At 55.8% G+C, this 12,502-nt stretch overlaps 6 protein-coding genes across 6 annotated transcripts; 3 read left to right on the forward strand and 3 right to left on the reverse strand.

Annotated features, from left to right (window-relative positions):
- Positions 1–4: 4 nt before the first annotated feature.
- PG998_011987 (alpha/beta hydrolase fold-3 domain-containing protein) lies at positions 5–1,200 on the forward strand (the record flags this gene model as incomplete). The annotated part of the gene is made up of 2 exons (XM_066878803.1): positions 5–764; positions 818–1,200. The coding sequence occupies 2 exons, from the start codon at positions 5–7 to the stop codon at positions 1,198–1,200; spliced, it is 1,143 nt and encodes a 380-aa protein (XP_066725187.1).
- Positions 1,201–2,430: 1,230 nt separating this feature from the next.
- PG998_011988 (uncharacterized protein) lies at positions 2,431–4,062 on the forward strand (the record flags this gene model as incomplete). Its single annotated transcript, XM_066878804.1, has 2 exons — positions 2,431–2,491; positions 2,579–4,062. The coding sequence occupies 2 exons, from the start codon at positions 2,431–2,433 to the stop codon at positions 4,060–4,062; spliced, it is 1,545 nt and encodes a 514-aa protein (XP_066725188.1).
- Positions 4,063–6,303: 2,241 nt separating this feature from the next.
- PG998_011989 (uncharacterized protein) lies at positions 6,304–7,486 on the reverse strand (the record flags this gene model as incomplete). Its single annotated transcript, XM_066878805.1, is given in 4 exon segments — positions 6,304–6,580; positions 6,595–6,885; positions 6,946–7,157; positions 7,256–7,486. The coding sequence occupies 4 exon segments, from the start codon at positions 7,484–7,486 to the stop codon at positions 6,304–6,306; spliced, it is 1,011 nt and encodes a 336-aa protein (XP_066725189.1).
- A 649-nt stretch (positions 7,487–8,135) lies between these two features.
- Positions 8,136–8,401, forward strand: PG998_011990 (uncharacterized protein; the record flags this gene model as incomplete). Its single annotated transcript, XM_066878806.1, has 2 exons — positions 8,136–8,236; positions 8,278–8,401. The coding sequence occupies 2 exons, from the start codon at positions 8,136–8,138 to the stop codon at positions 8,399–8,401; spliced, it is 225 nt and encodes a 74-aa protein (XP_066725190.1).
- Positions 8,402–8,642: 241 nt separating this feature from the next.
- PG998_011991 (uncharacterized protein) lies at positions 8,643–10,232 on the reverse strand (the record flags this gene model as incomplete). Its single annotated transcript, XM_066878807.1, has 5 exons — positions 8,643–8,929; positions 9,325–9,483; positions 9,567–9,881; positions 9,958–10,135; positions 10,206–10,232. The coding sequence occupies 5 exons, from the start codon at positions 10,230–10,232 to the stop codon at positions 8,643–8,645; spliced, it is 966 nt and encodes a 321-aa protein (XP_066725191.1).
- A 919-nt stretch (positions 10,233–11,151) lies between these two features.
- On the reverse strand, positions 11,152–12,227 carry PG998_011992 (uncharacterized protein; the record flags this gene model as incomplete). The annotated part of the gene is made up of 3 exons (XM_066878808.1): positions 11,152–11,198; positions 11,259–12,090; positions 12,225–12,227. The coding sequence occupies 3 exons, from the start codon at positions 12,225–12,227 to the stop codon at positions 11,152–11,154; spliced, it is 882 nt and encodes a 293-aa protein (XP_066725192.1).
- Positions 12,228–12,502: the final 275 nt, after the last annotated feature.

Consider the following 12,502-nt stretch of genomic DNA (forward strand, 5'->3'; position numbering starts at 1 on the left):
CACGATGGCACAGCAACCCGTCTCAGCAGCAACTCCGCCCTGGATCGCACGACAGCCTCTGTCCACCATCTACACCTTATGTTATGTCGCGACCATTCTGGCACGAATACCGTATTGGACGCTGAAGTTTGGCCTCTTCTCCAGCCTGCGGCCGGTCCCAACATGGACATTCAAGCAGAGCCTGATGGCAACGCTCACCAAGGTCCTGGTGCACATGGCCTGCGTCACCGAGAAACCAACCCGTCTGAGCCTGGAGCCGGGTAAGGCGAAGGGAAAGGAGACGTTCTGCATAGCCCCGACAGCGTCCAAGGCGGACTACGTGGGCCCGCTGAAGAGCAGCGCCGTATCGCCGGCGCCCGTGGGCATTACCTGCTTCACCGCGCCCACCACCACCACCACCACCACCACCACGCACGAGAAGCCGCCGTCGTCGTCCATGGTGATGCTGCACGTGCACGGCGGCGGCTTCGTCCTCGGCGACGGCCGGGGCGCGCAGATGGGCTACGGCGCCTCGATGCTGCTCGAGCACGCCGGCGTCGCGTGCGTCTACAGCCCGCAGTACCGGCTCGCCTGCCGGCCCGACCCGGTGCCGTTCCCGGGCGCGCTGCAGGACGTGCTGACGAGCTACCTGTACCTGGTGCGCGGGCTCGAGATCCCCGCGGGCCGCGTCGTGCTGTCGGGCGACAGCGCGGGCGCCAACCTGGCCGTCGGGCTGCTGCGCTACCTGGCCGAGCACCCCCTGGACGGCATCCCCCTGCCGCACAGCGCGGTCCTGGTGTCGCCGTGGGTCGCGCCCGTCCACTACCTCGGCCCGGAGCTGGTCGTCACGTCCAACCCGCACTACCCGACCGACATCCTGCCCCCTCCTTCGTGCGCTGGGGCGCGGCCGCCTACTCGCGTCTCGTCCCCGCCTCGGACCCGTACATCTCGCCGCTCGGCCACCCGTTCCTCACGCCCGTGCCCCTGTTCGTCAACCTCGGCGCGGCCGAGGTCCTCGAGGTCGACGGGGCGCGCTGGGCGCGCGAGATGCGGACGGTGGAGACCGGCGGGGAGAAGCGGAAGAACGACATCGAGCTTCACTACGAGGACGGGGCGCCGCATGATACGCTGCTGGTGGGGGCCAATTTGGGATGGGAGGATAGTGTGCGCGAGGTCACGACGAAGATTGGGGAGTTCATTCGGAGGAAGTCAATAGTTTGACCTCGGGTAGAGGACTCTGCTGGAAGATGAATATCATGTTGATTTAGCCGATGTTCTTCACCATCGTGCCGCGCTTTTATCTGTACTCGAGCCCGGCTGGCGGTGGTTTCCCTAATGACATATATGTCACCCATCGTCCATTCATCTTGAATATTAATACGTCAACTACTTGGGGATATTGGCTCGTTACTGCTCCGAGGCACGTGGATACTAATATCATTTCATGTACCCGGGGATTCCATTCGCTGTTGTCGTTGCTATTCAAGTATACCCATTGTTAACAGCCTAACCTCTGGTATTGTACTGCACTGAAGTTATTTTTTGGCTATGCAATCTGGTTGGCGAAGAGCTAATAACCAGTAACAATATCCTGCCCCTATCGCATTGCGAGAACACCTATGTAGAGGCGGCATATCCCGCACCATGCAGCATCCTAGCTTGCGCCGCAAAATGTGGGAAATGTGCGTGCAATGAGGAGAATAGAGCGGGGAAAGAGAGGGTCGTACACAGCGAATCACGGAGTCCTCATGGCCTCCCCGGGGCTTTCGTTTCGTCCGGAGGGGTCATCGATGATGCTGTCTCGCAGCTATTCGCACCAACATCCATCCGGTCGGCCCCTCTCGTCCCATGTTTTCGGAGGAGCCTTGAGCGTAAGAACTTTACTTTTGCGGTCACCTGGCTGAAAAAGGAAAGCTGGCGAGCGACCTTGCATGGGACCGAGGTGAGTGGGGGGGGCTCTGTGCCGAAAGTCCAGCCACAGCCATGCACAGGTGACTTGGCATTCTGGACGAACAAGTCCTCACTATGGGTACAGTTCGGGGTTTTCCTTGCGACTTGAGCGCCCGCGAGCCGAGGTGTAGAGCAAAAGTAAATATGCTAAGCAGCGTGGATGGTGTGTAGCATTGGAGTATTGTGCGACCGGCATGCCGCAACACGCGTGAAATATCCATAAATGGGTGTGTCCCTCCCGCGTCGAGCCGTCGGTGCGTTCAGCTGGTCTGATCTACACCCACGTCTTTTACCCCAACTCCCGTGATTGACTCCGAGACCACAGGGACGGCCCGGACAGAGACAAGACACGCAGCGAGTACTTAACTTCGTCCCGTCCCGACTTTCGACGACGCACTAGCGGGGGAGAAAAGGGCGCGCCTTCATCTCAAATTCATCTTTTGAGAGGGAAACACACGGAGGCTTTGTGGCTGCGAGAATCGCAGCAAGCCCAAGCTCACTATGGGTATCAGGATCGAGAAAAAGGCGTCGACCGAGGTTGACTATGATGTCATCGTGGTCGGTATGTTCCACATAATCCTTAGTATTCTGAGTGCCTTCAGATACGATGCTTGATACAAGGAAATTGGCTGACTCAATTCTGTCGCAGGTGCCGGTATTTCAGGCATCAACTGTGCGTACAGGCTGCAAACGGAGACCCCCGACGCCAAGATTGCCATCTTCGAGGCTCGGGGCGATGTCGGTGGCACGTGGGACTTGTTCAAGTATCCGGGGGTCCGATCCGACTCGGACCTCTTCACCTACGGCTTCGCGTGGGAGCCATGGCCATACTCGACCCCGATTGCCGAGGGTGCCCTGATTGTCTCGTACATGAAAGACTGCATTAAGAAGTATGACTTGGGCAAGTACCTCAACTTCCACCACAGGGTCCTCTCGTGCGACTGGTCGTCTGCAGGCCAGCGCTGGACCGTGGAGATGGAGAGCGAGGGCCGGATCAAGACCCTGACCTCGCGCTTCGTGGTCATGGGCTCCGGGTACTACAACTACGAAAGCCCCCTCGAGTCGGACGTGCCGGGCCTCGAGAACTTCCGGGGCAGAGTGATCCACCCGCAGTTCTGGCCCGCCGACTACGACCACGCGGGCCAGAATATAGTCGTCATCGGTAGTGGCGCGACGGCCATGACGCTGATCCCCAACCTGGCCAAGACGGCGCGCCACGTCACCATGCTGCAGCGCAGCCCCTCGTACGTCGTGTCCATCCCCAACGTGGGGCGGCCCAAGACGTGGGCCGAGACGCTGCTGCCGCGGCGCGCCGCCCTGGCCTGGCAGCGCTGGTTCCTCATGACGTTCCAGTGGTGCGTCGTGCTGATGTGCCGCCACTTCCCGAACTTCGCCCGCGCCGAGTTCATGAAGCTCGTCGTCGCCAGCCTGCCCGACGGCTTCGCCCACGACCCCCACTTCACGCCGCGCTACACGCCCTGGCAGCAGCGCGTCTGCGTCACGCCCGACGGCGACCTGCAGAAGGCGCTCGGCGGGCCCAAGCCCCGGGCCGAGGTGGTGACGGCGCACATCCGGACCGTGACGGAGCACGGCATCGAGCTGGAGGGAAGTCGTGGCGGCGGCGGCGGCGGCGGCAAGGGCGGCGACAGCACCGCTGCCACCACGCTCGACGACGTGGACGTCATCGTGACGGCGACGGGCCTGCGCATGGACTTCATCGGCGGCATCCCCGTGACGGTGGACGGCGGGGGCCGGATCGACTGGTCGACGCGGCGGTGCTGGCACAGCGCCATGCTGTCGGACGTGCCGAACCTGTTCTTCATGATCGGGTACGTGGACGCGTCGTGGACGGCGGGGGCCGACGCGACGGCCTGGATCCTCACGCGCGTCTACAAGCACATGCGGAAGCAGGGCGTCACGTCGGCGACGCCGCGCGTGGGCGCCCGCGACGCCGCCCGTCTGCGCGACCGCCGCTTCTGGAACCTCGCGTCCAACTACCGCGAGGCCGCCGACAAGGGCCTGCCGCGCTACGGCGACGTCGCGCCTTGGAAGCCCCGCGACGCGCCGCCGCGGGATTTGATCTACGCCAAGTGGGGAAACGTCACTCGGGGGCTGCACTTTGGGGTGGCTTAGTATTTCAGGGGGCAGGTGCGGCGGCGCGCAGAAAGTTCTCATATATGGATTTATTCATGGTGTTGTAACACCATCTTCTTCGCCAGCCCTTAACAGTACGTATCAACTTAGAGCGTGCCTCAGGCGTGATGCTATCTTTGGCCCCCATCTGTGTCCCGACGTGCACCCAACTTCTATCGAGTCCCAACGCTGTTCTTTTTCACCTTCAATATGAGCTGCATGCTCCCTCCGCTGTTTGCTATTGTCGGGTTTGACGCTACAGCCCAGCACTGGCAATTTTGATACCTGAATACTCTTAGGATACTGTGCAGGGGTTGGGAAGGCAAAATCGAGGATTACCATCCCCCTTCTTCGCTCGGTTTACAAGTGTCTGCTCCAGGCTGCCACTGTATTGGCTATTTCTTTCCGCAGATATCTGACGCAAGGGATAGCAACGGGTGACTCATGCTATCAATAACTCTCCCATTTCTGCCTGGTATCGACATAAGCAGCATTGTGCGATGTGTGCTGTTAGACAATGCGAATGGTCTTCTGTGGTCATGAATCAAGTTCGCTCTGTGGCACAAGCGACATCCCGGCCCCCACTCGCTGATACGTGTCGTTCTCAGAGGAAGTGGGCACTAGCAGAAGACCAAGAATACGTTGCTGGTGAGTTTTGCAATGGAAGTCAGTAAAAACAGCTCATTGCTCAACGTATTCTAAGCACTTACGCGTGTTACAAAGTCATCATTCTCGTTTAATGACGTTGATGATGTACTGGGTGTGGTTAGCAGATAACAAGTATCCCCAATATTGCATCTGGAAGTGAGGTGCGCAGTACTCTCCACGCAGGCCCCTGCTTTCAAGAAAGGCCAGATTTCCTATCGGTTGGAGTCCCAGATCGAGGACACGAGTAGGTAGTTCTGGCACATCATCAACCCATCTTCCGGATACTGTTTTTCCGCATTTCGGGTGCTCAAGGAGACAGGTCTCCAAACAGGAACTGTACAGAGACATCGTTTCTTCGGTACTATCCGAACCCAGCGATGGTTTGGTGCTGAATAACCCCGATGCAGCGGCAGCACTTCCTGTGAATGGTTAGCCAGGCATGATTTGGTTCCGCCTTCAGCTGAGTAAAGATACCAATATCTGCCCAAAGGTCCAATCTTACTGCCTTGGACACGAACTCATTTCCCGCCTCTTCAAGCCTCACCGACCCCTCCACCGCAGCAAGTCGATTTGCCGTATCAAACCATCCAAAAAGCTGAAGTTTAGCCCATCGGGTTGTCGTGAGTTGAGTTTCATATTTTGAACCTTTCACAGCATGTTGATAGATGCAGCTACACAAATCGCAACTCTGGACATTCATCCACCTGCCGCTCACTTTGACACCATGTTATTCGTGTCTGTTGGCACGAGATTTGACTATAACCTTACACCATAACTGCTGGCAATCCTTGCATGTGCTCATCATGACTTATGAATGTCTAATGGCGCACGGTCGGTATGATATGATGAGTTGACAAGACAGGAAAATAGAATGGGACTGATAGAGGGGAATGTAGCGAGCGACAGCCCAAAGTTGTGGAATGGGGAAGCCAGGTAGTGCCTCCATTAAAGACGCAAGCGAGAGATAAAATAGGGGAAAGAGAAGATTTCCAATTCAGCATTGGGTACCCTGTGCTTATTCACACCTCGGATTCCGATTGGATGCAAATCCGAATACAATTTGAATCAGCCTCCGATGCCGTCTAGTTGCTTACACAGCCCCGCGCAGACATAACCGACCGTTGCTGCCTAAAGGCCGTAGGGCGAGAGTGTACATGAGCCTATTATCAATACCTTTATAATGCTTTGCCAAGAAATTGGAGACTTGATAGTGCTTCTCCAGGTTCGGACATCAGTCAATTATGTTGTGCTCGACACTCCCTTTTCTGTCCATATCATGTGACTCCGAATAGCCAACCGCATCCCGCCTAGCGGAACGACCCCTTAGCCCCGGCTTGCATAAGCATCAGGCAATCGCAGTTGACCGCGCCATAAATCCCACGTTGCTCGTGCCGAATCATCTCAGATCTCGGAGGCATGGAGGATTAGAAATCCAGTGTACGGATACAGCGCGACTAGCCACAGGTAATGAACGGAGCACCGCAGTGAAAACTTCAATGCCATTTGATCGGTTCGGAGCGCAGTTGGACGAATAATGACTGGTACAACAAGTCTAGTGATTAAACCCTCCCCTTATCTGACCATTTATCCCGGTTACTGCCACTGGGTTAGGGCTGTCTCGCTTTCCTCCAAGCCAGCCAACTTCACTGTTTCCTTCCACACCAGTGCCCTTTTCGCCGCATCCCTCGACTCCTCACTTGTGTCCTTAGGTCTTTTCTCAACGAAGTACATGTCCTTCGGTGGCTCGCCCCCGTCTTCTGCAGCAAACGCCGCCTCCAAGACTTCGCCCGCCGGCTGGCTGGTGGGTCGAATCGGCGCTTTGCCGGGGGACAGGTACAGAATCAGGGGAAAACCACCTGGAAGAATAGCACTCGGATCACCCACGGCGCAAGGCGCTGCATGCCTGTGGCCATGGCGCCCGGGTCGACGCCGACGACACAGAGCTTGCTGAGCGCCGGGTCCGCGTCGAGCCGCGCCTGCAGCTCGTGCTGCATCATGACCTGGAAGCACTTGGAGGCGCCGTATCTTCGGTACCCTCCCCGGAACCCTGCGTCTTCGGTTGCGGGACTCCACGTCCCTTTGGCGATAGCATGAAAGCTATCAGCGTCCGAGATGAATGTCTTGTACTTTGGATCCACGAAGGCTCGACCGCTCGCGTTTTGAGGATCGTGGGGACTATGGAAATATGTCAGGAATCAGAAATGGTGCAACTAAATAAGCGAATCAAACTCTTACTCATGAGATTGGCTGCCCAAGTAGACGATGCGGCCATCCGCCTTGTCCATACTTTCGAGCAGCAAAAGGGTGAGCAGCCAGTGTCCGAGGTAGTTGGCGGCAAAGGTGGTATCGAGTCCTTGGCTAGTCCACGTCTGCTGGCCAAAGTCCTGGAAACCGGCGTTCAAAATGAGTGCACGAATGGGCGGAATCGAGCCTGCGGAAACACGAGCCTATTACATGGGTGCTGTTAGGTACGTATTGTGCATAGTGAGGAGGTGAAAAGTTAAAAATCATGTTGGATCCGAAGCTGAACGAACGTAATACCCACGTTGATAACCTTTGCTACTTCGCGAACATTCTCGAGATCTGTTAGATCTAGGGACACGAACTCATAGGTAGAGTCCGAGGTAGACTCTGATACCTTGGTGGCATCGCGGACCGTGTAAATATTATAATAAGAAGAAAGGTTGGGATCTGAGGCAAGCTGCTTAACGATTGCGCTGCCAAGTCCACCATTTGCCCCAGTCACGATCACGGTTCCTTTTGCGGAAGAAAGCATGGTTAACAAGAAAATCCGACTGGATTTTCGCTTCGCGCGGGATTAGGAAGTTGATCGGAAAGAACGACAAAATGATGTAAATGAGAAGACGGCAAGGAAATTTGCAACATAGGCAGGCTGCTAGGTAGCCGGTCAATTCTTAGAAACAGTTATATGTAGGTAAATTTTCGGATTTCCAATGCAAGGGGTACAGCATAGTGGATGGACGAGTAAAGTGACTACACTGCAGGACTTGACAGGGGGTATCCTTACACTATTACAAATATGTGCATAAGGATTGAAGACGAGAGGATGTTCTAATGGGGTCGTTTCTGTCTGCGGCACATGCAGCTGACGGTGTGACAGTCTGAATCATTATTCTGCTTTCGTCACACGTCACTCACCCGCCCCCTTACCTCGGCTGAACGGTCATGGATGAGTTAGGAGATAAGTCAGATTTTGGCTACCCTACATATCCCTGTAGGTATCTGCGTGCCTAATTTGAGTACTGCAAAGTACACATTTACGAACGCATGCGCGGATGATCGGCACTCGGGTTCCTTGTTACGTACAAGACCTCTGCATCAATCCCTCCGAATGCATCCCAGTCCCTCCGAACGCACCCCCTGGCTGTCCTCCAGAACAAGGCCGCCAACTACGCTTCGACGACATGAGCAAGGCGTGCAGGGCTTATGCCGTATCGGTGACGCCGGATCACATCCAGATGCCCCTCTACCAGTGGACGTCGGGCCACTTTGTCCGGCTGGGACAGTACGTCTATTTGGAGATTTTCTAGACAACGTCAACCCTAGCTACACCGACTCCTACTTGGTGTTTGACGAGGTCATGTGGAAGATGCTGTATCAGTATCCGATTTTCCTCTCCCACGACTTGATCAAACAGCGCGAGGACATGATGGCATCCCTCGAGGCCTAATTACCCCAGACGAGAAGGGGCGGGCGGGGGGGGGGGCTGCTGCCTGGATCATCAACGCCATGGAAGACGAGATGCGGGCCATTGGCGTAGACGACAAGAACATAGCCATCATGGTTTTCCGCCTATACTTTGCGTACGTATCCCACTCTGCGGCGTTCACTGGTGACTGACTTGGGAAAACTAATTACCAACAGAGTCAACACCAACGCGCGCAAGACCTCCTTCTGGATGCTGGCCTGCCTCATGCGCAACCCGTCATGGCTGGCCGCATTCCGGGAGGAGACGGCGGCGGCGTTCCCGGGGCGCCGAGCTGGTCGACGCGGCGAGGTGCCCGCGCGTAAACGCCGACCCGACATCGTGGCGGCTCGCGCGCTGGTTGCATCTCGGCGGAGGCGCCAAAGCCGGCAACCACAGCAGCAGCAACGTGGCGCCTGGCGTCGGCGCCCTCGGCGTGACCACCAACAGGCTTTCGGCCAGCCCCGCCGGGAGGCCGTTCGGCGGCGGCAAGTTTGAATGATATGTTTACGCCTCACATAAGTGGCATTGTGCTAAGGTTACTCAACAGAATGGTTCCACTGGACGTTACCTACGGTGGCTACATTGGGAAATGCTACGACAAGGCTCGGTCAGATCGATCATGGTTCAGTAGACACTTCTCACATGATTGGTACCGTAGAGTTATTCGTGGTCAGTTGCACAAATTGGAATTGGAGACTCTGGGCGGTACACATAAGCTATCCCGGGTTGTTATGGACACATTTCGTTTCTCGTCTCTCGTTATGCATTTTCGCATACCAGAATAAATGGAATAATTCCAATACATCAATGATCATCCGACGATGACCCAGTACCTGTGGCCAAGTCCAGCGCATCATTAGTATAACCAGGCTTGTCTTACTGCTTCCACTTAATCAGAGTTACACCATCATAGACGGGTAACAATACGACGTCAATCCGTGGGTCATTCTTCACATAAGTATTGAACTTCTGCAGAGCCTTGCCACATTCAGTCCAATACGGACGGACCTTGTCGGGTAGCTGGGGGTTCGACTCGGTGGAGATGGTCATGCCACGGGCAAAGACTGTGCGCGGCACATATAAATGCCTCGTTAGCTTCAAAGAGAAATTTGCAGTTGGAGGGGAGCTGTGAGTCATCATGATATACCATTGTCACACATTATAAGGCCCTTGGGCGAAAGGAGCTTCTGGTCCAGCACCGCCTTGACGTACCCCAGATAGCCGTCTTTGTTGGCATCGACGAAGATGATGTCAAACATGCCCGTCAGCTTCTCAACGGACTGCTGGGCCGGGCCCTCGATGACGGTGAGTCGGTCGCCCAGGTTGTACTTGGCAATGGTGGTGCGGGTGGCGGCAATCATCTTCGGGTCCAATTCCAGCGTGATGATCTCGGCCTGTGTCTGCTTGGTGGCCTCGTACCAGGCTAGAGCGCTGTAACCAGAGTAGGCGCCGAATTCAAGAACTGAGGCAATTCCGGCGGTTAGTCATGGCCATGGGGAGGGAGAGGCTCTAGTGATGAGCGGCAACTTTGAACCGACCTCTTTTTGCCCCGGCCCAGCTGGCCAGGAACTTCATGGTCGTCCCCTGTAGTGGCGAGCTCATCTTGTCCGCATCCTCGAACTCTCCGCAGGTCCAGTCCCATACTTCTTTCATCTCAGGCGAAACGTCGGTCGAGTGCTCGGTACAGTACTGTGTGACTGTCGCAGCCATTTCCGGCTGAGCGAGTATCATTCCATGTGAGATACAATGCGTTCATTAACGAGTAATGAGGGTCAGGGCTTCTTACCGTGAATGGCAGAACACTCGTCAACATGGCGATGATAGGCTACTGGTGGCGGCCTGTTAAGTGGTAGTAGAATTTCGGCTGGAAAATTACTTTTAAGAAGCCTGGTTCCGGCTTTTGAGTTGTTGCAAAAAGAGCCTCTGCTTCGATATTTATGGTTGTGAGTACGGGTGCTTGCCCAATTCACTGCCCAAGAAGACAACTGTAAGGCGGATGCCGCACCAGCGTTCGCGTCTTTCTATCCGATTTAGGTTAGATGCAGAACTGACCCGAGCAAGAGCAAGGAGGCCTAAATGTCCTTCTCAGTACCTCCAGCTGACACCGAAATATCATTACCATCTCATTCAGTTCTCTCGCTCTTGGGCTTATATGGGCGATGAGCCGAAACCCAAATGCTGAAAATCGGCAATTTGTCCCATCCTGAGGCTTCTGGTAAAGAGAATCAGTAAATATTTACTCTGCAAGCTCTATACTGTTTGCATCACGTGTGCAGGGCGCGATTTGGAGTATGTTACGAACGAAGGAAGCTGTGTGACCATCGTGCATTGTTTGCTCGCCTCCCACTATCTAATCATGTACGCAAACATGACATCCGACACTTTCAGCACATGTTTGGCACGATCAAGGCCGGCTAAAAAGTGAATCTCGCCGGGTCCCTTACATCGTGATATCCAATAGCACCGTTACCAAAGCAAGCAGGACACATCACAGTCAAGCATACTCGCGTAATCAGCAACCTCGGCGCCACAGAGACGGCTCGTTTACAGCGCCTAGAACCTTTCGTGGAGGACTGGGGTTTCTTCTGCTGGTATCCGGCGCTCTTGAGAATCAAGATGCAGGTCCACCATGACGGATTAGGTCTTTTTGAGTTGAAACATGTCACGACCTGGCCCTGGACTAGGGAGTGAAAGTTGACGGGGATATCGTAGTTCATCATAAGCTCCATCTCTCAATGATCCCTCAGGCTAGTAATGGCAGCAAGGAGAGCAACCACAACTAGGTATCAGTCAGTAAACATGTCACGTGGGAAGTGCAGAGGAATCACTGAGGACATACCGCCTGCTGTGGTCACCATGTAGGATGACACCGTCCAAGCGGTTTGGAGCACAGCTACCCTGTCCACATCCGGACCGGTGACAGTGAACGTGTAGACAAGCCCGAAGATGATGCTGGCGACAACGGGCGTGGCAACGTAGGCAATGATCTTGGGTACCGACCACCTCAGAATCAGCCGCAAGCCCATCCTGCGCGCGCCGGGGAAAGTGTCACCCGCATTGAACTGCTGGTGCACCCACTCCTTCCAGTACTCGTCAGCGTCGGAGCGCTGCGCCATGAAGTCGTGGTACAGCTCCAACAAGGTCAACCGGGTCGCCTCCGAGACGTCCAACACGGTATGGTAAGCCGAACCACCGTCGCCGCCGCCGCCGTACCGGTGGCACTCGTAGAGCCCGAACCCGCCGACTGTCTTGAGCGTGAACCAGCGCACGTGCCAGGGCCGGAGGCGGCGCACCGCGGCGCGCAGGGCGACGAGGAAGTCGCGCGGCCGGCCGTCGTCGGCGGCGCCCGACAGCCCCTGCAGACACTCGCGCGTCGCGCCCGTCGCGGCGTCGACGACGCCCACGACGACGTACGCGCCGACGTGGCGGTGCGCGGCGGCTTGCGCCAGCTTGGGTCGCGTCGGGCGGTGCAGCGCGCGGATGCACTCGGTCTCGGACACGAGGGCGCCGTCGTCGCGGCGCCGGTGGCGGGGGCGCGCAGGCGGCCTTGGCTGTCGATGCGCGCGGGGCGCGGGATGTCGATGAAGGTGCTGCTGCTGCGGGGTAGCAGGCCTTGCGAACCGGCCACATCGTCCACCGTGTCTCCCCTGGACGCGGGTTTCTTCACCGGGCTGCTGTCAAGTTCAAACTCCATAGCGGAAAAAGAATGTGGGACTTGGCGAACTTTTAGAAATGACTGCTGAGTAGTGAGATTGGCAATATGGTTTTGCCCCCACTGGACCTTGGTCGGCCATCATCAATATACCATGTTATTCGACGGGTTATGCCTCCATCTTATTCAATAGAATTATACTCATAGTTGATATATCAATGGATCACACAACTAGCATATGAAACAGCACAGCCATTGCAAATGTGTTTTTCTATGCAAGAACTATTGTCGTGTTCTCGGAACCAAGAGGTCATGTACCCAGGGCGTCTTATTTGCATTGGTTGCAATGAATAATGTATTGGAATGGTAGAATGGAAACGCTGCCGAGCCGGCTTGGTATATTAGATATATATAATCGTTGTCGCAGGATA

This window comes from Apiospora kogelbergensis (genome assembly GCF_038363985.1).
Source record: "Apiospora kogelbergensis strain CBS 113332 chromosome Unknown utg000008l_segment0_segment0, whole genome shotgun sequence".
NCBI lineage: Eukaryota > Fungi > Ascomycota > Sordariomycetes > Amphisphaeriales > Apiosporaceae > Apiospora > Apiospora kogelbergensis.